Source organism: Lepidochelys kempii, chromosome 23 (assembly GCF_965140265.1).
Source record: "Lepidochelys kempii isolate rLepKem1 chromosome 23, rLepKem1.hap2, whole genome shotgun sequence".
Lineage (NCBI taxonomy): Eukaryota > Metazoa > Chordata > Testudines > Cheloniidae > Lepidochelys > Lepidochelys kempii.
This window is the reverse complement of record NC_133278.1, coordinates 15,647,336-15,669,189: the sequence shown is the minus strand read 5'-3', so window position 1 is coordinate 15,669,189 and position 21,854 is coordinate 15,647,336. Positions and strand designations below refer to the sequence as shown.

The 21,854-nt window shown below is 69.4% G+C and overlaps 2 protein-coding genes across 4 annotated transcripts; one reads left to right on the top strand and one right to left on the bottom strand.

The window, feature by feature from the left end:
- Positions 1 to 641: 641 nt before the first annotated feature.
- Positions 642 to 13,589, top strand: FOXP3 (forkhead box P3). The gene is made up of 13 exons (XM_073321565.1): positions 642 to 709; positions 6,694 to 6,832; positions 6,930 to 7,028; positions 7,326 to 7,416; positions 7,517 to 7,649; positions 9,374 to 9,461; positions 9,774 to 9,854; positions 10,112 to 10,271; positions 11,073 to 11,149; positions 12,032 to 12,133; positions 12,293 to 12,456; positions 12,498 to 12,539; positions 12,609 to 13,589. Exons 2-13 carry the CDS (start codon positions 6,710 to 6,712, stop codon positions 12,706 to 12,708), a joined length of 1,260 nt encoding a protein of 419 aa, XP_073177666.1. The 5' UTR covers positions 642 to 709; positions 6,694 to 6,709; the 3' UTR covers positions 12,709 to 13,589.
- Positions 13,141 to 21,658, bottom strand: CCDC22 (CCC complex scaffolding subunit CCDC22). 3 transcript variants are annotated; one of them, XM_073321525.1, is made up of 17 exons: positions 21,595 to 21,658; positions 21,135 to 21,217; positions 19,841 to 20,108; positions 19,590 to 19,722; positions 19,312 to 19,418; positions 17,856 to 17,922; positions 17,425 to 17,594; positions 17,034 to 17,243; positions 16,600 to 16,671; positions 16,190 to 16,309; positions 15,260 to 15,496; positions 15,074 to 15,175; positions 14,703 to 14,810; positions 14,328 to 14,423; positions 13,985 to 14,044; positions 13,689 to 13,763; positions 13,141 to 13,591 (listed from the first exon to the last, which is right to left on the bottom strand). In XM_073321525.1, exons 2-17 carry the CDS (start codon positions 21,182 to 21,184, stop codon positions 13,478 to 13,480), a joined length of 1,989 nt encoding a protein of 662 aa, XP_073177626.1. In that variant the 5' UTR covers positions 21,185 to 21,217; positions 21,595 to 21,658; the 3' UTR covers positions 13,141 to 13,477. The 3 variants fall into 3 exon arrangements, with proteins under 3 accessions (XP_073177626.1, XP_073177627.1, XP_073177628.1); XM_073321526.1 differs by having other exon boundaries at positions 19,841 to 20,018; XM_073321527.1 differs by lacking the exon at positions 14,703 to 14,810.
- Positions 21,659 to 21,854: the final 196 nt, after the last annotated feature.

Below are 21,854 nucleotides of genomic sequence, written 5' to 3'. Positions count from 1 at the left end.
CTGGGGGGGACAGATGGCAGGGACGAGCCACTGCCTGGCTCGGGGGGTCGGGCGGTGCCGGGGGGGCCTGCGGGCCTGGCTCGGGGGGGACGGGTGGTGCCAGGGTGTGTGTGCGGGCCTGGCTCGGGGGGGGGTGGGCGGTGCCGGGGTGTGTGTGCGGGCCTGGCTCAGGGGGGGCGGGCGGTGCCGGGGGGGCCTGCGGGCCTGGCTCGGGGGGGACGGGCGGTGCCGGGGGGGCCTGCGGGCCTGGCTCGGGGGGGAAGGGCGGTGCCGGGGGGGCCTGCGGGCCTGGCTCGGGGGGGATGTGCGGTGCCGGGGGGGCCTGCGGGCCTGGCTCGGGGGGGACGGGCGGTGCCGGGGGGGCCTGGGGGCCCGGCTGGGGGGGGCGGGCCCTGTCTCAGGTCAGCCAGCTGCCGTCTCTCCGGCGCAGTGAAAGTTGCCCGCGCCCCGACCTGACCCTGGAGTTCCCCTGAAAATTCCCCGCCTGCTCTGGGGGGGGTCGGGGCAGCCGCACCCCAGCGGCGCCGGGGGGGCAGGGCAGTGGGTCGGGGGGGCGGGCAGAGGGTTTGGCATCGCGTCGGGAGGAGGCCGGCGCCCATATAACCGGGGGACAGTGGGGGGGGCCCAGATGCGTCTGAGGAGCCCCGGGTGCTCTGAGCCAGCGGCCATGGGGCTCCCCGGTGGGGCGGGGCGGCTGGAGCCCCCCAAGGTGAGAGGCGGGCTGCAGGGGGGTCTGAGCCGCTGGGGGGGAAGGGGTGAGGAGAGGGGTTGGGGGGCCAGGCGGCCTGGGACGCACACGCAGTCAGAGGGAGACACAGCGCTGCAGGGTCACACACGGCGACCTGCACAACCCCGCTACACAACCGCGCTACACAACCAGAGTGACGCACACACACCGTGCTACACAACCGCGCTACACAACCGTGCTACACAACCCCGCTACACAACCGCACCACACAACCAGAGTGACGCACACACACCCCGCTACACAACCCCGCTACACAACCGCGCTACACAACCAGAGTGACGCACACACACACGGCGACCTGCACAACCCCGCTACACAAACCCGCTACACAACTGCGCTACACAACCGCACCACACAACCAGAGTGACGCACACACACACCGCGCTACACCACCGCACCAACACACACACACACACGGCGCTGCAGGGTCACACACGGCGACCTACACAACCGTGCTACACAACCGCACCACACAACCAGAGTGACACACACACACCGCGCTACACCACCGCACCAACACACACACACACACACGGCGCTGCAGGGTCACACACGGCGACCTACACAACCGTGCTACACAACCGCACCACACAACCAGAGTGATGCACACACACCGCGCTACACCACCGCACCAACACACACACACACGGCGCTGCAGGGTCACACACGGCAACCTACACAACCGCACCACACAACCAGAGTGACACACACACACCGCGCTACACCACCGCACCAACACACACACACACACACGGCGCTGCAGGGTCACACACGGCAACCTACACAACCGCACCACACAACCAGAGTGACGCACACACACCGCGCTACACCACCGCACCAACACACACACACACACACGGCGCTGCAGGGTCACACACGGCGACCTACACAACCGTGCTACACAACCGCACCACACAACCAGAGTGATGCACACACACCGCGCTACACCACCGCACCAACACACACACACACGGCGCTGCAGGGTCACACACGGCAACCTACACAACCGCACCACACAACCAGAGTGACACACACACACCGCGCTACACCACCGCACCAACACACACACACACACACGGCGCTGCAGGGTCACACACGGCAACCTACACAACCGCACCACACAACCAGAGTGACGCACACACACTGCGCTACACCACCGCACCAACACACACACACACACACGGCGCTGCAGGGTCACACACGGCGACCTACACAATCCCGCTACACAACCGCACGGACACACACACACCGCGCTACACAACCGCACCACCAGAGTGACGCACACACACAGCGCGCCACACGACCGCTCGTGGACGCTACGCACCCCCACGCACGCAGAGCAGTAGGCAGTTGCACGCACAGTGCTGGGGACACACACAGGGCGCTACCCAGTCAGGCCCACCCGCCCACCACGACACAACCCCCCACCCCCTGATTCACAGTCTCTCTCTCGGAGTCACACACGGAGCTTCACAGCCCCGCACGCTCCGTTCCGGCCCAGCCCCGGACTCCTGGGTTCTCTCCCCGGCTCTGGGAGGGCAGTGGGCTCTGGTGGGGTACAGCGCGGGGGCTGGGAGCCCGGACTCCTGGGTTCTCTCCCCGGCTCTGGGAGGGCAGTGGGCTCTGGTGGGGTACAGCGCGGGGGCTGGGAGCCCGGACTCCTGGGTTCTCTCCCCGGCTCTGGGAGGGCAGTGGGCTCTGGTGGGGTACAGCGCGGGGGCTGGGAGCCCGGACTCCTGGGTTCTCTCCCCGGCTCTGGGAGGGCAGTGGGCTCTGGTGGGGTACAGCGCGGGGGCTGGGAGCCCGGACTCCTGGGTTCTCTCCCCGGCTCTGGGAGGGCAGTGGGCTCTGGTGGGGTACAGCGCGGGGGCTGGAAGCCCGGACTCCTGGGTTCTCTCCCCGGCTCTGGGAGGGCAGTGGGCTCTGGTGGGGTACAGCGCGGGGGCTGGGAGCCCGGACTCCTGGGTTCTCTCCCCGGCTCTGGGAGGGCAGTGGGCTCTGGTGGGGTACAGCGCGGGGGCTGGAAGCCCGGACTCCTGGGTTCTCTCCCCGGCTCTGGGAGGGCAGTGGGCTCTGGTGGGGTACAGCGCGGGGGCTGGGAGCCCGGACTCCTGGGTTCTCTCCCCGGCTCTGGGAGGGCAGTGGGCTCTGGTGGGGTACAGCGCGGGGGCTGGGAGCCCGGACTCCTGGGTTCTCTCCCTGGCTCTGGGAGGGCAGTGGGCTCTGGTGGGGTACAGCGCGGGGGCTGGGAGCCCGGACTCCTGGGTTCTCTCCCCGCGCCATTAGCAGCAACACCCCATTTCTCCCGCACGACAGGCAACCTGAGTCTGCCCCGGCCTTCCTGCCCCGATTCCCATCCCTCGGCCCCGCTCACGGGGGGCCCGGCCCCGCACCACCGCCGGCTCTTAATAACCCCCCGCGAATTGGTTTCCTCCGGCGGGGTGTGCTCGCGCGCGTGTCTCTCTCGTGCACGCTGTGGTTTTCTTTCCCTCGCACACGGATATTTTTGCGGTAGCTTCTTGGTGCTCAAAAGCCTCGGGGGCTGGGGCGCCGAAAACCCCGACCGAAACGCTGGTGTTATTTTCGAGCAAAGAAACCCCCCCCCCAAAGGGCACGCGGGGCATGCCGCCCTGGTGCTCCGTTTCCACTGAGTCACCCGGCAAGGGGAGCGCGGCCGCCCCAGGGCTGCCCTATAAATACCCACCTGCGGGGCGGATTTCACACTGGCTCCCCTGCCAGCCGGGATGCTGAGGAGCGCCCAGCGGTGAGTGGGGTGGGACCGGGGTCGGGGGGGATCGGGGCAGGCCCCGGCAGGCCAGAGGCGGCCACGAGTCGTTCGGCTGATTTAAGGTCTGCCCCAGGGTCAATCCAGAGTCACCCCTGACTTCAGCAGGGACAGGAGGGGTTTCTGATCTCAGCTGACCTGGGGTCAGTCTGGAGTCACTCCTCATTGCAACAGGAGCAGAGCTGGATTCTGAGCCTAGCACCCCAGAGTCAATCTGGAGTCACCCCGCCAAACACAGCGGGATTTTAATAACGTGACACGCCGCAAACCCGGCCCCGTGGATTGATCCAGACTCGAACTCCCGATTCCTGCTCATTGAGACGCGATGTAGACTCCAGACTGGGTCCGTCTGGCTGCAGAACCCCATCGAGAGCGTGGCCAGGAGCCGGAATTTCTCCCCTGACGGCAACTCAATGGCGCGTTCACACCACAGGCAAAGGGACCCGGCTGGGCTGAGCCAGCTCCACTGCCGATTCCTCTTTCGAATCTCTGTGTGGACGCCCACGGGCCAGGTCCCTTTACACAGAACCGGGCCCAGAAAACACCCCGAGACAGAAACTGCAGCTGCCAGAACTGGGGAGAAATACCTGGCTCAGGGGCTGGGAGCCCGGACTCCTGGGTTCTCTCTCCAGCTCTGGAGGGGAGTGGGGGCTGGTGGTTAGAGCATGGGGGCTGGGAGGCCGGACTCCTGGGTTCTCTCCCCGACCCTGGGAGGGGAGTGAGGGCTGGTGCTCAGAGCGTGGGGGCGGTCTGTGAGCCAGGATGCCTGGGTTCTCTCCCCGGTCTGGGAGGGCAGTGGGGGCTGGTGGTTAGAGCGTGGGGGCTGGGAGCCCGGACTCCTGGGTTCTCTCCCAGCTCTGGGAGGGCAGTGAGGGCTGGTGGTTAGAACGTGGGGGCTGGGAGCCAGGATGCCTGGGTTCTCTCCCCGGTCTGGGAGGGCAGTGGGGGCTGGTGGGTTAGAGAGGGCGGTCTGGGAGCCCGGACTTCTGGGTTCTCTCCCCGGCTTTGGGAGGGGAGTGGGGGCTGGTGCTCAGAGCGTGGGGGTGCTCCGGGAGCCAGGATGCCTGGGTTCTCTCCCCGGTCTGGGAGGGCAGTGGGGGCTGGTGGTTAGAGCGTGGGGGCTGGGAGCCCGGACTCCTGGGTTCTCTCCCCAGCTCTGGGAGGGCAGTGAGGGCTGGTGGTTAGAACGTGGGGGCTGGGAGCCAGGATGCCTGGGTTCTCTCCCCGGTCTGGGAGGGCAGTGGGGGCTGGTGGGTTAGAGAGGGCGGTCTGGGAGCCCGGACTTCTGGGTTCTCTCCCCGGCTTTGGGAGGGGAGTGGGGGCTGGTGCTCAGAGCGTGGGGGGTGCTCTGGGAGCCAGGACGCCTGGGTTCCCTGGCAGCGGAGTGGGGGCCTGTAAGACCCGAGCTGGTTACTCGTGTGCACTGTCTCCAGGCCTAGCGCGACTCGAGCTTTGGGGAGGATCAGGGCCGGGTGGGGGAGCAGATGAAATCCAGCCTCCCACGGACCCTTGGGGCTGGGCTGGGCTGGGGGCCTCGGGTCACCAGGCTGCACCCCCCCAGCTCTGTGCGTGCTGAGGCGGGGGGTGGGCCGCCCCGGATTTAACCCCTGGGCGCCGCGTCCCACGCCGCTGACGTGGCCGGGTTCCGTGACGTCTGGGAAGCGGGGGCCGCGGTGAGAAATCAGAGCGGGGCCGAACGGGACGTCACCCCGATTCTCGGAACCTGGCCCCGGCCCCGCCCCCGCTGCGGGGGAAGTGGCTCGATGCGGCCCCTGCCCTGGGCGGGGAGTGGGGTCTAGTGGTTAGAGCGGGGGGAGTGTGCAGGGTTGGGAGCCTGGGTGCTTTCCCCAGCTTGGGGGGGCGGTGGGGTGTAGTGGGTTAGAGCAGGGGGCCTAGGGGCCAGGACTCCTGGGAGCTGTCCCCGGCTCTGGGAGGGGAGTGGGGGTTAGAGGTTGGGGGGCAGGAAGGGGGCATGGGGGCCCGCGAGGAGCTGGAGGGGGTAGGGTCTAGCTACAGGTCAGAGCAAGATGGGAGGTGCAGGGGTCAAGGTGTGGGGGTAATATGGGGGGCGTTGGCTGGATTCACCCCCCTCCCGGAGCTGGGTGTTTGCTCTCGCCCCCGAACCTGGGACCGCCCATCTGGAGGGTGCGTCACGTGTCCAGGCATGTTCAGAGTGACATGTGAGCCCCGGTGGGCTGGCGTGCGAGCGGCCCAAAGGCACGGAGGAGATGCCCGCATGTCACGGGGGCTGCACACGTGCGAGCCAGGGGAGGGCCTAGTGCGCTGGCCGTGCGAGGCGGGCCACAGATCACGCTGGCCCACGCGTCTTGGCCGCTCGTGGCACGAGGCTGCGGGGCACGTCCCGTCCCTGGGCGCTCACGGGGGCAAAGACGCGGCTCATGCTCAGCCAGGCACGTTCCCCAGGACACGACACGTCGCACGGATCACAGACACGCGTGCGTGCTCGGCCATGCCCTCGCCTCCGGGGCGCCCCCTCGTGGCTGGTGACGGCGCTGCCGGGGGCCTGTCGCTCTCTGGGGTCCCCGGTCCCAGCCGGCCGCTGCCCCAGCTCACGGCACAAAATCCCACGGCCAGAGCCACAGGTCGCTGCTCCCCTCGGGGCTCCCCCCACCCCCTCCATCCCTCTAACCAGCCCTCCCAGCCCCCAGTCTCTCCCCTCCCTCTATCTCGCCCCACATCCGCCCCTCTGCCCCCCTCTCCTGGATCTCCCGGCTCTGGGTCAGACCCGTCTGGCTAATCAAGGCCCGTTTCCCCCAGCCGCGTGCACTAATTAGCCCCGCGGCTCGTCAGGGAGGCTGAGGGCTGCTAAGGTCCGGCTGGGCCCTGTGGCTCCCGGCCCCCACGCATGACATGGCTCAGAGTCGCGTGGTTCACACTTGCACGCACGCTCACCGGGGATCCACCCACCCCGTGTTGCGTGGCTCTGACATGCACCTGGTGCCCCGCGCGCCATGGGAAACCGCTGCCCTGCGTGTGCTCCCCGCGACTTGCATGAATCTCCTCCGTGCGTGTACGTGGGACGTGTTGCACGGATCACACTTGCTCACGCCCCGTGCACGGCTTAACGTGTGACCAGTCACACACGCGTGTACTTCCTCGTCGCTTCTCCCACCCCCTCAGCTGCCCTTTCTCCCCACAGCTTGCGCCAGGCCCCGATGCCCAGCCGCACGGCATCCCGAGTGCCCCATGGCGACAGCCCAGCCGGCCCACCCGGCGGGGCCCAGAACCGCCCCACGGTGCTCACCCGTGGAACTAGCGCCCCCTCCAGGAAGCAGCAGGTGGGTCCCCACGTGGCTGGGGGAGGGGCACAGAGGGGGCAGCCTACCTCCCTAGCCCCCCAGGACTGACAGCACCCCCCCTTTGCCTGCCCCACAGATGCCACCGTACCCCGTGGCAATGGGGGATCCCCAAACCACCCCCCAGCTCCAGGCCCTGCTCCAGGACACCCAGCGCCAGGCACTGCTCATCCAACAGGTACCACCGCACCGGGCCCGGACTCCTGGGTTCTCTCCCTGGTGCTGGAAAGGGCTTGGGGGACTAGTGGTTACAGCGGAGGGGGCTGGGAGCTCGGACTCCTGGGTTCTCTCCCCGGTGCTGGGAGAGGAGTGGGGGATTAGTGGTTACAGCGGAGGGGGCTGGGAGCTCGGACTCCTGGGTTCTCTCCCCGGTGCTGGGAGAGGAGTGGGGGATTAGTGGTTACTGCGGAGGGGGCTGGGAGTCCAGACACCTGGGTTCTGCCCCCCATTCACCCCCTCACTTTCTTCCCCCCAGATCTCTCCGGAGCCCAGCGCCCGCCCCTCCATCCTGCACCTCCAGCCCCCGGGCGTGGTGGTGGTGAGGTCCCGCCACGGCTTGACACATGGTAACCGAGGGTGCCGGGAGGGGCGGGGGTTCTGGCGAGTGGGGTGTAGCCTGGCATGGTGCCCTGGCCCACCCCCCCATTTCTCCCCCCCTTGTTCCAGGGATTAACATAAAAGGCATGGAGTGGATTCTGAGGGACCCAGCTGCCCCCCGCTATGCCCCCCACTCCCCGGACCAGTCTCCCCCCCACCACTGCCCCAGCCCTGGGGACCACAGGGGCAGAATGAGAGGTGAGTGCTTGGGGAGGGGGCTGGGAGCCAGGACTCCTGGGTTCTCTCCCCAGCTCTGGGAGGGGAGGGGGGCTGGTGGATTAGAGCGGGGGGGCCGGATTAACCTTTTGTGGGCCTGGCACCAAACATATCTGTGGGCCCCACCGGGGGCCACGGAGTTGGGGCGGGGGGCGGTCCCCAGACCCGGCTCCACCCAGCCCAGCGCGAGGCCACGGGTTACCAAGCGCCAGTTGCCAGGTCCCCGCCCGGCCCTGTGCTGCCAGCCTGCCCGTGCCCCTCGGGGGGCGGCCCCCCGCCGGGCCACAGACCCCCGCCCAACAGCCCCCAAAGCCCTATGGCCAGCGCCCCCCACAACCCCACTCCCTCAGGCCCCCCCACGCCCCGCCGGGATGAGCCAGGGCCCGCCCCTCGGGAGTGGCGGGATCAGCCAGGCCAGGACCTGGCTCAGGACCCACTTGCCTGGAGGGGCCCAGCCAAGGCCCCCCACCGTCCCCTGCTCCCCAACTGCCCAAGACCAGCCCGGCGTCTGCCCCAGTCCCGGGCCCCCCAGGGGGAGGGAGGCAGAGACGCCCGGAGCTGCAGGCCAGGAGGGGCCAAGAGCAGCAAGTGGGGGGAGCCAGGGGGCAGGTGGGGTCTCGGGGCACAGGGCAAGTGGAGCAGGTGGGGGGCCTTCCGAGCCTGGCGCCATTGTAAACCCGCACAGTCAGGACGCCTGGGTTCTCTCCCGGCTCGGGGGGGGGGGGGGCTAGTGGTTAGAGCAGAGGAGGCCGGGAGCCCAGACGCCTGGGTTCTCTCCCCGGCTCCGGGAGGGGTGTGGGGGCCAGGGGCTTAGAGCGGGGGGGGGGGGGGGGGGGGCTGGGAGCCAGGACGCCTGGGTTCCCTCCCCGGCTCCGGGAGGGGTGTGGGGGCCAGGGGCTTAGAGCAGGGGGTGCTGGGAGCCCGGATGCCTGGGTTCTCTCCCCGGCTCCGGGAGGGGTGTGGGGGCCAGGGGCTTAGAGCAGGGGGGGGCTGGGAGCCCGGATGCCTGGGTTCTCTCCCCGGCTCCGGGAGGGGTGTGGGGGCCAGGGGCTTAGAGCGGGGGGGGGGGCTGGGAGCCCGGATGCCTGGGTTCTCTCCCCGGCTCCGGGAGGGGAGGGGGGGCTGGGCCGTCCCTACCCCTACACATAGCACGCAGCTGCGTGGGGCACCAGGACATTTGGGGCACCCCGTTTCCGGGTGCCCTACGCGGCTGCTGCTCCAGCCTCTTCCCCACGGCCCCCAGCCCCACTGCAGCCACCCTGTCCCCTGAGGGCTGCAGGGGGCGGCCCCCCAGCACTCCCCTGCGGCGGTAAGTGGAGCGACCCGGCCCCCCGCCGCGCCGGCGAGTGCTGGGGGGGCCGACCCCCCCTGCCCGGGAGCCAGGGGAGGGAGCAGGCTGGGGCCGGGTGACTGCACTTCCCTCAGGAAGTGGCCAGCCCCCCACCCCCCGCAGGGGCCTGGGGGCCCGACACAGCCCTCCCGTGGGGGCCCTGCTCCTGGGTTCTCTCCCGGCTCTGGGAGGGGGGTGGGGGTGGGGGGTTAGATGTGGGGGGGCTGGGAGCCCGGACGCCTGGGTTCTCTCCTGGCTCTGGGAGGGGGGTGGGGGGTTAGACTGGGGGGCTGGGAGTCCGGATGCCTGGGAGCCCAGACGCCTGGGTTCTCTCCCGGCTCTGGGAGGGGGCAGGCCAGCTGAACTGTTGATCTCGGCAGACCCCCCCGGCAGGAGCCGCTGTGGGTGCAGGATGGGGCAGCCCGGTGCCGGCGGCAGAGGGAGCTGGTCGAGCACCTGGAGGAGCAGGTGAGGTTGGCAGGAGGCAGATGGGGGGCGGCTGCCCCACAGGGGCTGGGGGGGACAATCGCAGCTGGGTGCTGCCTCGGGGAGAAGGTGGGGGGGATAACTGGGGCTGGGGTCACTGACACTGGGTACCGGGGGGGGGGTCTGCCCTGGGGGGGCTCCCCCCTCGCAGGCATCTTCATGTGGGGGGGGGCCTCGATCCGTCACAGAGCATCATGGGAAGTGTCACCCAGGTGCATCATGGGAGTTGTAGTCCAGGGGGATTCCCCCCCAACCCGTTTCCTGCCCCCCCTCACCTGTCCCCCTCCCCCCCAGCTGGAGCAGGAGCGGCGTCGCCTGGGGGCCATGCAGGCCCAGCTGGCCACGATGGAGGCCACAGACCGAGCCCTCGACCCAGTAAGAGCCGGGGGGGTCCTCTTGGGTGGAGCAAGAAGGGGGCAGAGCCTTGGGGTGGGAGGAATGGGGTGGGGGGTCCGAGTCTGGGGGGAGGTGAGGGACTGGGGGTGGGGCCAGACATCGGGGCAGAGATGAAGTTAGTGGGGGCAGGGCCTAAAGCCTGGTGGGGCGGAGTCAGAATCCATGGGGTGGGGGCGAAGAGGAGGGAGTGGGGCCAGAATCCCCTCCCCCATCCCTCACCTGTCCCTCCCCCCCAGGCACTGTCAGCGAGGGGCCAGCGCTGCCCCACCCGACCCCCCAACCCCTGGGGCTGGGCCTGCTCGGGAGCTGCCCTCCCTGCCCAGAAGGGGGCGCTGCAGACTCCACTGACCCCCCAGCCCCACTCCTGGGGCAGCCACGGTGTCGGCATCTTCTCAGGTTAGAGGCTGGGGCCCGGACGCCTGGGTCCTCTCCCGGCTCTGGGCGGGGGCTGGGGGCTGGTGGTAGGAGCAGGGGGGGCTAGGAGCCAGGACTCCTGGGTTCTCTCCCGGCTCTGGGCAGGGACTGGGGGCTGGTGGTGGGAGCAGGGGGGGCTAGGAGCCAGGACTCCTGGGTTCTCTCCCGGCTCTGGGCGGGGACTGGTGGTGGGAGCAGGGGGGGCTGGGAGCCAGGACTCCTGGGTTCTCTCCTGGCTCTGGGTGGGGACTGGTGGTGGGAGCAGGGGGGGCTGGGAGCCAGGACTCCTGGGTTCTCTCCCGGCTCTGGGTGGGGACTGGTGGTGGGAGCAGGGGGGGCTGGGAGCCAGGACTCCTGGGTTCTCTCCCGGCTCTGGGCGGGGACTGGTGGTGGGAGCAGGGGGGGCTGGGAGCCAGGACTCCTGGGTTCTCTCCTGGCTCTGGGTGGGGACTGGTGGTGGGAGCAGGGGGGGCTGGGAGCCAGGACTCCTGGGTTCTCTCCCGGCTCTGGGTGGGGACTGGGGACTGGTGGTGGGAACAGGGGGGGCTGGGAGCCAGGACTCCTGGGTTCTCTCCTGGCTCTGGGTGGGGACTGGTGGTGGGAGCAGGGGGGGCTGGGAGCCAGGACTCCTGGGTTCTCTCCCGGCTCTGGGTGGGGACTGGGGGCCAGCGTGGAGGCCGAGGGGTGAGTGCATGCTGGGGGAGGGGTAATACTTGAGCCTGGTTGGGGGGCAGGCCATGGGGCGTCATCCCCCCTTGCTCGACAGCTGTGCTCACCCCGCAGACCTGGGCCCAAGCCTGGAATTTTATCGGCTCAGCACGGCCCGGCCGCCCTTCACCTACGCGACGCTGATCCGCTGGGTGAGCCCCCGACCCCAGGGACCCCCGCCCCACCTTGCCCAACCCCCCCAGCCGCCATCCCCCATCTGCCCTGCCACTAGGGCTGTCGCAGGGTCCCCGGGCCATGCTCGGACCTGCTCCCCCGAAGCCGGGCAGGACTCTGGGGACCCTCCCCTCTCGGCGCCGACTGTCCCCAGGGCAAGACGCTGCCCCAGCTTCCACCGTCCCAGATCCGGCCCCGGAGCCTCCCGCCTCCCCTGCCCCACTGTGTGCTTCCCGCAGCGCGTCCCCCCGGGTGGGGTCCTTGGGTGGCCCAGAGGGTCCTGCCCCCCAACCCTGCAGTCAGCTCTCAGCCAGCCGGGGAAACAGAAGGTTTATTAGACGACAGGAACAGGGTCTAACACAGAGCTTGTAGGTGCAGAGACCAGGACCCCTCAGCTGGGTCCATTTTGGGGGGCAGTGAGCCAGACAACCCCGTCTGCCCTTCACTCCATGTCCCAGCCAGCCCCAAACTGAAACTCCCTCCCGCCCCCGCTGCTCTGGGCTTTGTCCCTTTCCCGGGCCAGGAGGGCACCGGATCCCTTTGTTCTCCAACCCTTCAGCTCTCACCTGGCAGGGGGAAGGGCCCAGGCCACCAGTGGCCAGGAAACAGGGTGTCGGCCATTCTGTGTCCAGACCCCTGCACACACCTGCCCTCTAGGGCTCTGCAACCATCATACCCCCTTACCCCACCCCCTAGAGACTTAAGAACTGCCTAGGGGAAACTGAGGCACCCCCACACTATTCAGAGGAAACATTAAGAACTGTCCCACTTCGTCACAGAGTGCCCCCCTCCTGCCCCAGAGCCTGGGGGGAGGGGCTACCCCACCCGAGCCCTGACAGCCCCCCCCCCGTCCCCCACAGGCCATTCTGGAGTCCAGCCAGCGGCAGCTGACGCTGAACGAGATTTACCAGTGGTTCAGCCGCATGTTCGGCTACTTCCGGCACAACACGGCCACCTGGAAGGTGAGGGGCTGCGGGTCAGGCGTGAGGGGCACCGGCAAGGGTGGGGGGGCCCAGGGCTGGGGTGGCAGGGGCTGCGGGTCGGGAGTGAGGGGCACCGGTGGGGCTGGGAGGGGGCTGTGGGTCGGGAGTGAGGGGCACTCACCCCCCCTCCCCCCACAGAACGCCGTGCGACACAACCTGAGCCTGCACAAGTGCTTCGTGCGCGTGGAGCACGTGAAAGGCGCCGTGTGGACAGTGGACGAGGACGAGTTCCAGAAGAAGCGGAGCCAGCGGTCGCCCCTGTATGGAGCCCCTGTGTGGGCGGGGCCTCCCCTGTTAGCCACGCCCCCAGAGGGGGTCCAGCGGGGCCTCCCCTGTTAGCCAGGCCGCCAGAGGGGGTCCAGCGGGGATGGGCGGGGCCTCCCCTGTTAGCCAGGCCGCCAGAGGGGGTCCAGCGGGGCCTCCCCTGTTAGCCAGGCCGCCAGAGGGGGTCCAGCGGGGCCTCCCCTGTTAGCCACGCCCCCAGAGGGGGTCCAGCGGGGCCTCCCCTGTTAGCCACGCCCCCAGAGGGGGTCCAGCGGGGCCTCCCCTGTTAGCCACGCCCCCAGAGGGGGTCCAGCGGGGCCTCCCCTGTTAGCCACGCCCCCAGAGGGGGTCCAGCGGGGCCTCCCCTGTTAGCCACGCCCCCAGAGGGGGTCCAGCGGGGCCTCCCCTGTTAGCCACGCCCCTTTGCAGGGTCTAGGGGGGCAGCAGGGTCCTTGCCATTAGCTACAGCCCAGGGTGGGCCCAGCGGGGAAGGGCGGGGCCAAAACGTCTTAGCCCCCCCCTTCCCCTCCTCATGTCTTCTCTCCCCGCCAGGCACCTGCTGAAGCACCTGCTGCCCCCTCTGCCCTCCACACCCTCCGCCCGTCCCAGCCCGTGAGACGCCCCCAGGGCAGCTCCAGGGGCTGAGCCCACCCCCCATGTGCGTGGGGGGGGGAGACACGGATGGAGCCACGCACCCCCCGCCCTTGGACACAGGAGCTGTCTGCAAAACCATGGACTTTATTGACCTCGTTCCACCAGGGGAATTGGAGGGACGGACGCGGCACCCCAGCCACAGCTACCTTGACCCCAGGCTGCAGGGGGGGGAATAAAAGGAGCAAAATCCAGCACCCCCGGCTCAGCTGCTGTTTGGTGGGGGAAATGGCGGGGGCTGGTGCAGCAGTTGGCAGGGGAGAGAAATGGGGGGGGTTACCCCAGCAGCTACCGGGGGCCGGAAGTGGGGGGCTTGGATGGCGCCCGGGGGGAGTGGAGAATGGGGTGGGCGCCCCAGCAGAGAAAGGGGATGGGGGGCCCAGTGGAGGGGCGTTATATGCAGCCGTCTCAGGGGTCCCGGCTCCTCCCCAGCAGCGCCGCGTTCTCCTGCCGCAGGGCCCGGTAGTCGCTTAGGATCCGCTCCAGGTTGGCCAAGGTCTTCTTGGCCCCCTCGCTCTCGATCTGCGGGGGCAGATTAACTCCTTCAGCGCTGGAGCTGGGAGGCCCCCGCATTCCGGCCCCGCCCGCCCCCAGGCCCGGCTCCCCCCCCAACCCTCACCTGCTCCTCCAGGTCCCGGATCTCCCGCTGGATGGCCCCCGCGTCCTCGATCGTCTGGATCAGCTGGCTGCAGTTCTGGGGGGCAGCAGGGCAGGGGTTAATGAGTCCCCCGGCCGGGCTGCCCCAGCCCCCCACCCACCTGGGCTACAGCAGCCCCCCCGGCCATTCCCCCCCCCCACTGGTCCCTTAGATCCACTCCTGGGTCTCTGGTACCCCCAGCCAACGAGAGCTGCCCCCCACTCTGCCCCCACTGAGACACCCCTGGTTCCCCCCGGCCTGTATCCCCCCACACCCACCTCGTGAAGAGCCGCCAGGTACTTATAGGCCTTCCGAACCGACTCGTCCCGCTTGGCGTCCTGAGGGGGGCACAGAGTCAAGAAGGGAGTCAGGAAGCCTGCTCCCCACACTTCCCCCCCCAATTGCCCGAGGCCAGCCCCCCCAGGGGAGCCCCAAAGCCCCCCAGTCACTCTCCTCTCTCCACCCGCGCAAGGGGCCCCTTTGGGGATCCACCTTATATTCCCCCCACACCCCTCCCTTCCATAACCCCAGGGGAGCACCCCTATACAGCCCCCCCTCCAGGCACCCCACATCTCCCCACCACTCCCCCAGTCCAGCCCCCCTCCTCAGGAGCTCCCCCACCTTGAAGACCAGCTCGTCGGTGACGGCGAAGGTCCGGTCCAGCTTCCCCGTCAGCCCGTTGATCTCCTTCTGCAGGGCCCGGGTGTCTGACAGGATCTGGGGGGCGGAGGAGAAGAGATCTACTACCGCTGCCGGGGGGGAGCCCCCCCATAGCTCGGGGACCCGGCCCTGCCCGTGGCATGGATAAGAGCTCGACTTCCGCGGCCGCAAAGGGCAAGGCCGGGGGGTGGGGATAAAAGCCATAAGTTACCGCTGCACCCCAGGGGAGCGCCCCCTCCAACCCGAGAGGGGAGGGGTAACCTGGGGGCATCTCCGGCCTGCGGAAGCTGCCGAGGGCAGGGGGGGCCCGGGGGGCGATTCCCCCCCCCCAGTTACCTTGGTGATCTCCTCCTTCTGCTTGCGGATGTTGCCGACGATCTCCAGGATGCGCTGGGTGTAGGCTGCCCGCGACACGTCCTTGGGGAGCACCTCGAGCTCCGTCAGCTGGGGGGGGCGGGGGGGTCAGCGTCTGCCCCAGCCCCCCCCCACCGGGCCCGGCCAGGGGGGCCCCACACGCACGGGGGGGGGGGATCGTGCGCCCAGGGGATGTGCAAAACCAGCGGGCAAAGAGGGCTCCCCCCCGCCCCCCCGCGGCATGCAAATCGCAGCCCATGCCGCCCGGCCAGCCCCACTTCTCCCACCCGGGCCCCGCCCCCCGCCCGAGAGGCCCGAGAGGCCCCGCCCCCCGCCCGAGAGGCCCCGCCCACCAGTTGCCGGCACAGCTCCTCCTTGCGCCGGGCCTCAGCGGCCGCGCTCCGTCCACACTCGTGCAGGGCCTGGATCTCCGCGACCCGCCGGGTCGACTCCAGCTGCGGGGGGAGAAGGGGGTGAGCGGGGGGGCAGCCCCCGGGCGGAGCCCCGCCCCCGCTGAGCAGCCCCGCCCCCACGCTCACCTGGCGGGAGTGGCGGGCGGCCCGCAGGTGCCGATACTGATCCACGAGTGGCCCCCGGCGCGTCTCCCACTGGGCGGCCAGGTGCACCAGGCGCTGGGCGCTGCCCTCCACCAGCAGCTGCAGCGCGGCCAGGTTCCTCCCCGCCTCCGGCAGCAGCTCCAGCGCACGGCGCTGTACGCGCAGGGTCCGCTCGCGGCCCCCCAGAGCCAGCCGCTGCTGGCACAGCCCTGCCGCCGCCTGGGGGCAGAGAGAGATGGGGAGCGCGGACCCCCGACACCCCCAGACACCCCCGCCCGGGGGCAGAGAGAGATGGGGAGCGCGGACCCCCGACACCCCCAGACACCCCCGCCCGGGGGCAGAGAGACCGGGGAGCGCGGACCCCCGACATCCCCAAACACCAGGGGCAGAGAGACCGGGGAGCACGGACCCCCGACACCCCCAAACAGCCCCACCCGGGGGCAGAGAGAGATGGGGAGCACGGACCCCCGACACCCCCAGACACCCCCGCCCGGGGGCAGAGAGACCGGGGAGCGCGGACCCCCGACACCCCCAGACACCCCCGCCCGGGGGCAGAGAGACCGGGGAGCACGGACCCCCGACACCCCCAGACACCCCCGCCCGGGGGCAGAGAGACCGGGGAGCACGGACCCCCGACACCCCCAGACACCCCCGCCCGGGGGCAGAGAGACCGGGGAGCACGGACCCCCGACACCCCCAGACACCCCCGCCCGGGGGCAGAGAGAGATGGGGAGAGCGGACCCCCAGCCCGCCCGCTTCGGGGCAGAGAGACTGGGGAGCATGGACCCCCGACACCCCCAGACACCCCCGCCTGGGGGCAGAGAGACATGGGGAGCACGGACCCTCCCCCCCAAGACATGGTTGCCCCCCCGCCCCGGGGGAAACGTCCCAGCCCCCCCCCCCGCCCCTCACCTGGGAAAGGCTCAGCTCCAGCACCTTCACCTCCCCCCCGACGGCCTCCATCTCGGCCTCCAGGCGCCGCAGCTCCCCCTGCAGGCCGGCCAGCTCCTCCGCCTGCCGCACCAGCTCCTCCTGGGGCGGGGAGAGGGTCTCAAGGCCAGCATGGGGGGGGCAGCGGGGGGGCATCCTGGGAACACCCCTCCCCACCCCCCAGCTGGCTGAGTCCTGCCAGGGACCACTGGGGTAGCAACGAGAACTGGCCATCATTAGGGTCCAGGATTAACGATCAGCGAGGTGGTAGCTCTGAATTCCCAGCTGTTTTGGGGTCCCCCAGAGCACCCTTCCGGACCCTGCCTCGGGGTCCCCCAACCCCCAACTGCTGAGCACTCCCCCCGCTTTTTAAGGGGGTCCCCCCCCACTACCTGCTCCGAGGTCTTGGAGGACGGGAGAGTTTCCACCGCTGCCTGCATCTGCCCCACGAGTTCCTGAGGGTCCTGGGGGGCCAAAAGGGGGCAGTCACAGAGGGCCTCTCCCCTCAGCCCCCTCCACACTATCACTCCCCCAAAATTTCCCAGAGTCCCTCCAGAGCCCGAAAGCCTGCAGCGCCCCCATTCCCTGCCCGGCCCCCCAGATTCCCCTCTCCCAGCCACCCCAACCCCCCCAAGTGTCCCCCAACCTCCTGGGTAGCCCCTAACCCCCACCTCCATCCCCCCCAATCCCGCATCCGCCCAGACTCACCCAAGTCTGTCCAGGTACCCGGAGTTCTGAGCCCCCCAGCCTCCCCCAAGGCCCCCCCCATTCCCCACAGCCCCCCAACTCCCCCCCCCCATGTTCCAGCTCCCGGCCCCACAGGTACCTGTTTGTGCGCCAGGCGCTGGGCGCGGCTGAAGCGGGACCCCTTGGCCAGGGCCCCCCCGGTGCCCCCCGCGCTCAGCAGCCCCAGCATCTGGGCCAGGTCCGGCGCCCCTGGCTGGGGGGGGCCAGCGGCGCCGTGGGGGGGGGCGGCCTGACGCAGTTGGTCCAGCAGGCGGTGCCGGAGCCGCTGGTGCTTCCACTGCACGTACTCCTGGGGGGAGATAAAATGGGGGGGGCAGTGCGATTGGGGGACCCCCCTGCAGCAACCCCCCCGGGGCATGTATTCCTTGGAGGCCAGGGGACCCCAAACCCCTCCCCCCATGAGGGACCCTCCACAAACATCCAGGACCCTCCCCACCCCAGGCAAGAGCCCCCCCCGCAGCCCCCCTCACCTTGGGGGGCAGGCGAGATGCCAGCCCCTGGCTCTGCCAGTCGGCCTCCCAGTCGTGCTGCGCCCCCAGGTCGCCTGCGTGACGCTCCAGCAGGGACGGGGCCACGGCGCCCGGCCGGGGGGGCTGGGCTGACACCGGGGGCAGGAACCCCCCGAAAAACTCCCGGCGCTCTGCGGGGGGGGGGGGAACATGGAGGTCAGAGCCCGCCCCCCACGCCGCCTCCCCCACCTCCCACCCATGCCCCAAATCCAGCCCCACAGACCCCTTCCCCCAGCCAACTCGACCTCGATCCACACCCCCTGCCTCGACCCCCTGGCTCCCACCCACGCCCTCTCAATCCATGTCCCCTCCACCCCTCTGTGCCCCCAATCCTGCTGCACCCGACCCCTCTTGAGCTCAGATCCAGCCCCTGCCCCCTTCCCGTCATCTACCAACAGGCCCCGAATCGCGGGGCAGGACCAAGGGGTGGGCGTGAAACGGCTTCAGCAGACAGGTGCCCTGCAGGGAGAAAACCAACACTGTTAGCCTGTGGAACTGCCTGCCACAGGACCCATTTGAGATAGGAAAGGGGGGCGCTGCCAGGGAACACCTGTGGAGTGAATCCCGGGGGGGGGGGGGGAGGCGGGTTATGGGGCGGTAGCACCTCGCAGACAGAGAGAGATGACAGGCCATTTCCATCATATGGGGGCGGGGCAATGCGGGAAAACAGGAAGTCCCGCCCCGCCAGCAGACCGACTTCTGCTCAGCTCTGCACCCAGCTTCGTGGGGCCCCGGCGTGGGAGGGATTTAAGGCCAGAGCTGTTCTCGGGCCGGGGGCTGGACAGGACGCCCCCCGCCACGCAGAGAACACGTCACAGGCCACGGCAGGGGCGGGTTATCGGCCAGCCTGAAGAGACGGTTCAGAGACGGATACTGCGGCGGGTTCAAACGCCACGAAATCCAACCGGTGCGTTTGGGGAGACTCAGAACGACACCGTCAGCAGAAGCGAACTTGAGCTCGTTAACGTCACGCACGTGACGCAGGTTAATTAGAAGACGAACCAGAACCTAACGCCGGTTCCTACATCATCTCAGGAACGTCACCCACCGGCCTTTTCCTCCCTATCGCAAACCTTCTTGACGGTTACTCTTAATAATAGAGTGTAATTCGCACCCGAAACCTTTCAGTGTCAGAACCACGATTATTCACCAGCCTCGTGTCAACTGAAACTTGTCGAGTTTCTAAAAATATTTGTTACCAGTCCCTTTGCGCCTGGAGGAAACGTCACATTTACACAGCCCCATTTACTCCGGAGCTCGTTTACCGAAGGCTGGTTAAGACTGGACGAGGTGAAGGATCCACTCTCATTTGAATATACGATCGATGTATTTCGTGCGTTAAACTGGACTATGCCAGGTTGAAGTCGACAACACACGAATTACAACAAAACACATCATTTATTAAATAAACGGGACCTGGTCTGGAATACGTTACACCTACAGGTAAAACAGAACGTCGAGTATTGTCCCATATATAAAATTCAATACGGGACGTCATGTTTAGTGTTTACAGATCATTGTGTATCGAGTAAATTCTGCATTATATTTATTCTGTTATAAAACAGGAGAATGTAATTAATTAATCTCGAGTACAATGATGTGTATTTAGTAGGTGTGAGGGGAGACGTGACGTGGGCACAGGCCACGGGACCCAACCCAGCCGGGTCTACGGGGGGGAGCCCCGAGGCCCGGCTGGGGAGGGAGGGAAGCGAAGCAAACGCTGCAGCCAGGACGCCGGGGTAGATGGGCCCGTGGGGCTGGGCTGCTGCGTGTGGCTGTGGTGTGGATACAGGGCTCGCCGGCTGGACACGTGGGTCGGAACCGGGGGCGCGGAGGGAAGGGACCCACCTGCAGCAGCTGTAGCCGGGGGGTGCGGCACGCGGGGGGCACCCAGGGCGTCCCCAGCTGCTCCTTGATCTTCGCTGCAATGGCACGGAGTAACCCGGCCGACTTCCCTGCAAGGGGGGCAAAGGTCATGGCCAGCAGCAGCGCCCCCCCCCGATGCCCAGATCCCCCCCCCCCGAGCACCCCCTCCGATCCGCCCCCCTGGCACACCTTCAACCCGGCGGTGTGGCCCCTCCCCGTGCCCCACGAGCCTCCCCTGCCCCCCCCACCCCCCCGGGTACCGGCGGGCTGCCTGGCGTCCTCAGCGTCGTCCCTGGGCAGCTTCTCCACCAGGAACAGCAGAAGGCGCCGGATCTCGGGCTCGTTGCTGTACAGAAAAGTCTGGTACCCGACCTCGCCCTGGTAGCCCAGCTCCTGGCGGGGGAGGGAGCGTCAGGACTCCTGGGTTCTCTCCCCGGCTCGGGGAGGGCAGCGGGGGCTGGGGGGGTTAGAGCAGCGGGAGCTGGGAGCCAGGATGCCTGGGTTCTCTCACCTGGCAGGCCTGGGCCAGGCTGGTGCCGATGCGGAACCGGGCCGACATGCCGGGGGGCAGCACGTGGCCAAGGCTGGCGCCCAGCGACGGGTAAATGAGGCGGAGGCATCGCACCACCGACTCCACGGTCAGCTCCGTGGTGAACTCCCGCAGGCTCTGCACCTCCTCGGGGACCTGCCTGGGGGGCGCCGGGGAGCCGCCGTCAGACAGCGCCCCCAGGTGGGCAGGGACCCGGTGCCACGGTGCAGCCACCGCTGGGGGGCGGCCGCTAGGAAACAGCTGCATATAACACCGCAGAGGGGCGGCTCGCCCAGCGCTGAAATTCGACCAGCCCCGACTGCCCGGGGAGAGCCCCCCGCTGAGCCCCCGACCCCGCTTCCTGCCCCCCGGCATCCCCTAGCACCCAGCACTAGGGGAGAGCCCCCCAGCAGAGCCCCCGACCCCGCTTCCTGCCCCCCGGCATCCCCTAGCACCCAGCACTAGGGGAGAGCCCCCCGCTGAGCCCCCGACCCCGCTTCCTGCCCCCCGGCATCCCCTAGCACCCAGCACTAGGGGAGACCCCCCCAGCAGAGCCCCCGACCCCGCTTCCTGCCCCCCGGCATCCCCTAGCACCCAGCACTAGGGGAGAGCCCCCCAGCAGAGCCCCCGACCCCGCTTCCTGCCCCCCGGCATCCCCTAGCACCCAGCACTAGGGGAGAGCCCCCCAGCAGAGCCCCCGACCCCGCTTCCTGCCCCCCGGCATCCCCTAGCACCCAGCACTAGGGGAGACCCCCCAGCAGAGCCCCCGACCCCGCTTCCTGCCCCCCGGCATCCCCTAGCACCCAGCACTAGGGGAGAGCCCCCCGCTGAGCCCCCGACCCCGCTTCCTGCCCCCCGGCATCCCCTAGCACCCAGCACTAGGGGAGACCCCCCCAGCAGAGCCCCCGACCCCGCTTCCTGCCCCCCGGCATCCCCTAGCACCCAGCACTAGGGGAGACCCCCCCCGCTGAGCCCCCGACCCCGCTTCCTGCCCCCCGGCATCCCCTAGCACCCAGCACTAGGGGAGACCCCCCCAGCAGAGCCCCCGACCCCGCTTCCTGCCCCCCGGCATCCCCTAGCACCCAGCACTAGGGGAGAGCCCCCCAGCAGAGCCCCCGACCCCGCTTCCTGCCCCCCCGGCATCCCCTAGCACCCAGCACTAGGGGAGACCCCCCCAGCAGAGCCCCCGACCCCCAGGCCCGACTGCCCGGGGAGGGCCCCCTGGCGAGACCCCCTGCCCCCCAGCACGGTGCCCCCCGCAGGGGGCGGGGCTTACGTTCCGGAGAGGCGGAGCGAGTGGATGAGGATCTTGTCGACCTCTTCCATGGTGGGGGTCGAGGGGCCCCCAGGCAGTGACCCCTGGGGGAGAAAAGTGGGCGGGGCATTGCAGCCGGAGCCGAGCAGCCCCCGCAGCCAGCCCCCCCCCGCGCTGCACACCTGGCGCCAGCCCCCCCCCGCGCTGCACACCTGGCGCCAGCCCCCCCCCCGCTGCACACCTGGCGCCAGCCCCCCCCCCCCGCGCTGCACACCTGGCGCCAGCCCCCCCCCGCTGCACACCTGGCGCCAGCCCCCCCCCCGCTGCACACCTGGCGCCAGCCCCCCCCCGCAGGAAGTGGGGCAGAGGGACGTGGGGGGCACAGTTGGGGGTACAGAAGTGAGGGGGGATGGGCAGGGGCAGCTCCCGGGGAACAGGGGCTGGGGGGGTCCGGGGGGGGCGGGGGCTGGTTCACACTCACGGGCTCCCTCTTTGCGCTTCGGCGAGCCACGGAGTCACAGGACCCGCTGCAGGGACCGCTGGGAATTGTAGTCCAGCCCCGCCCCCAGCCGGGGCATGCTGGGAATTGTAGTCCAGCCCCGCCCCCAGCCGGGGCATGCTGGGAATTGTAGTCCAAGCCCCCAGCCGGGGCATGCTGGGAATTGTAGTCCAAGCCCCCAGCCAGGGCATGCTGGGAATTGCAGTCCAGCCCCGCCCCCAGCCGGGGCATGCTGGGAATTG

Excerpts from the sequence above, each read along its gene's own strand:
- FOXP3 (XM_073321565.1), top strand. The coding sequence starts at position 6,710 with ATGCCCAGCCGCACGGCATCCCGAGTGCCCCATGGCGACAGCCCAGCC. Across the intron at positions 7,417-7,516 it reads CCGCCACGGCTTGACACATG|GGATTAACATAAAAGGCATG; the intron begins GTAACCGAGGGT and ends CCCTTGTTCCAG. Across the intron at positions 10,272-11,072 it reads CGGTGTCGGCATCTTCTCAG|ACCTGGGCCCAAGCCTGGAA; the intron begins GTTAGAGGCTGG and ends CTCACCCCGCAG.
- CCDC22 (XM_073321525.1), bottom strand. The coding sequence starts at position 21,184 with ATGGAAGAGGTCGACAAGATCCTCATCCACTCGCTCCGCCTCTCCGGA. Across the intron at positions 17,595-17,855 it reads CCGCGATTCGGGGCCTGTTG|AGCGCCGGGAGTTTTTCGGG; the intron begins GTAGATGACGGG and ends CCCCCCCCGCAG. Across the intron at positions 14,045-14,327 it reads CCGACGAGCTGGTCTTCAAG|GACGCCAAGCGGGACGAGTC; the intron begins GTGGGGGAGCTC and ends TGCCCCCCTCAG.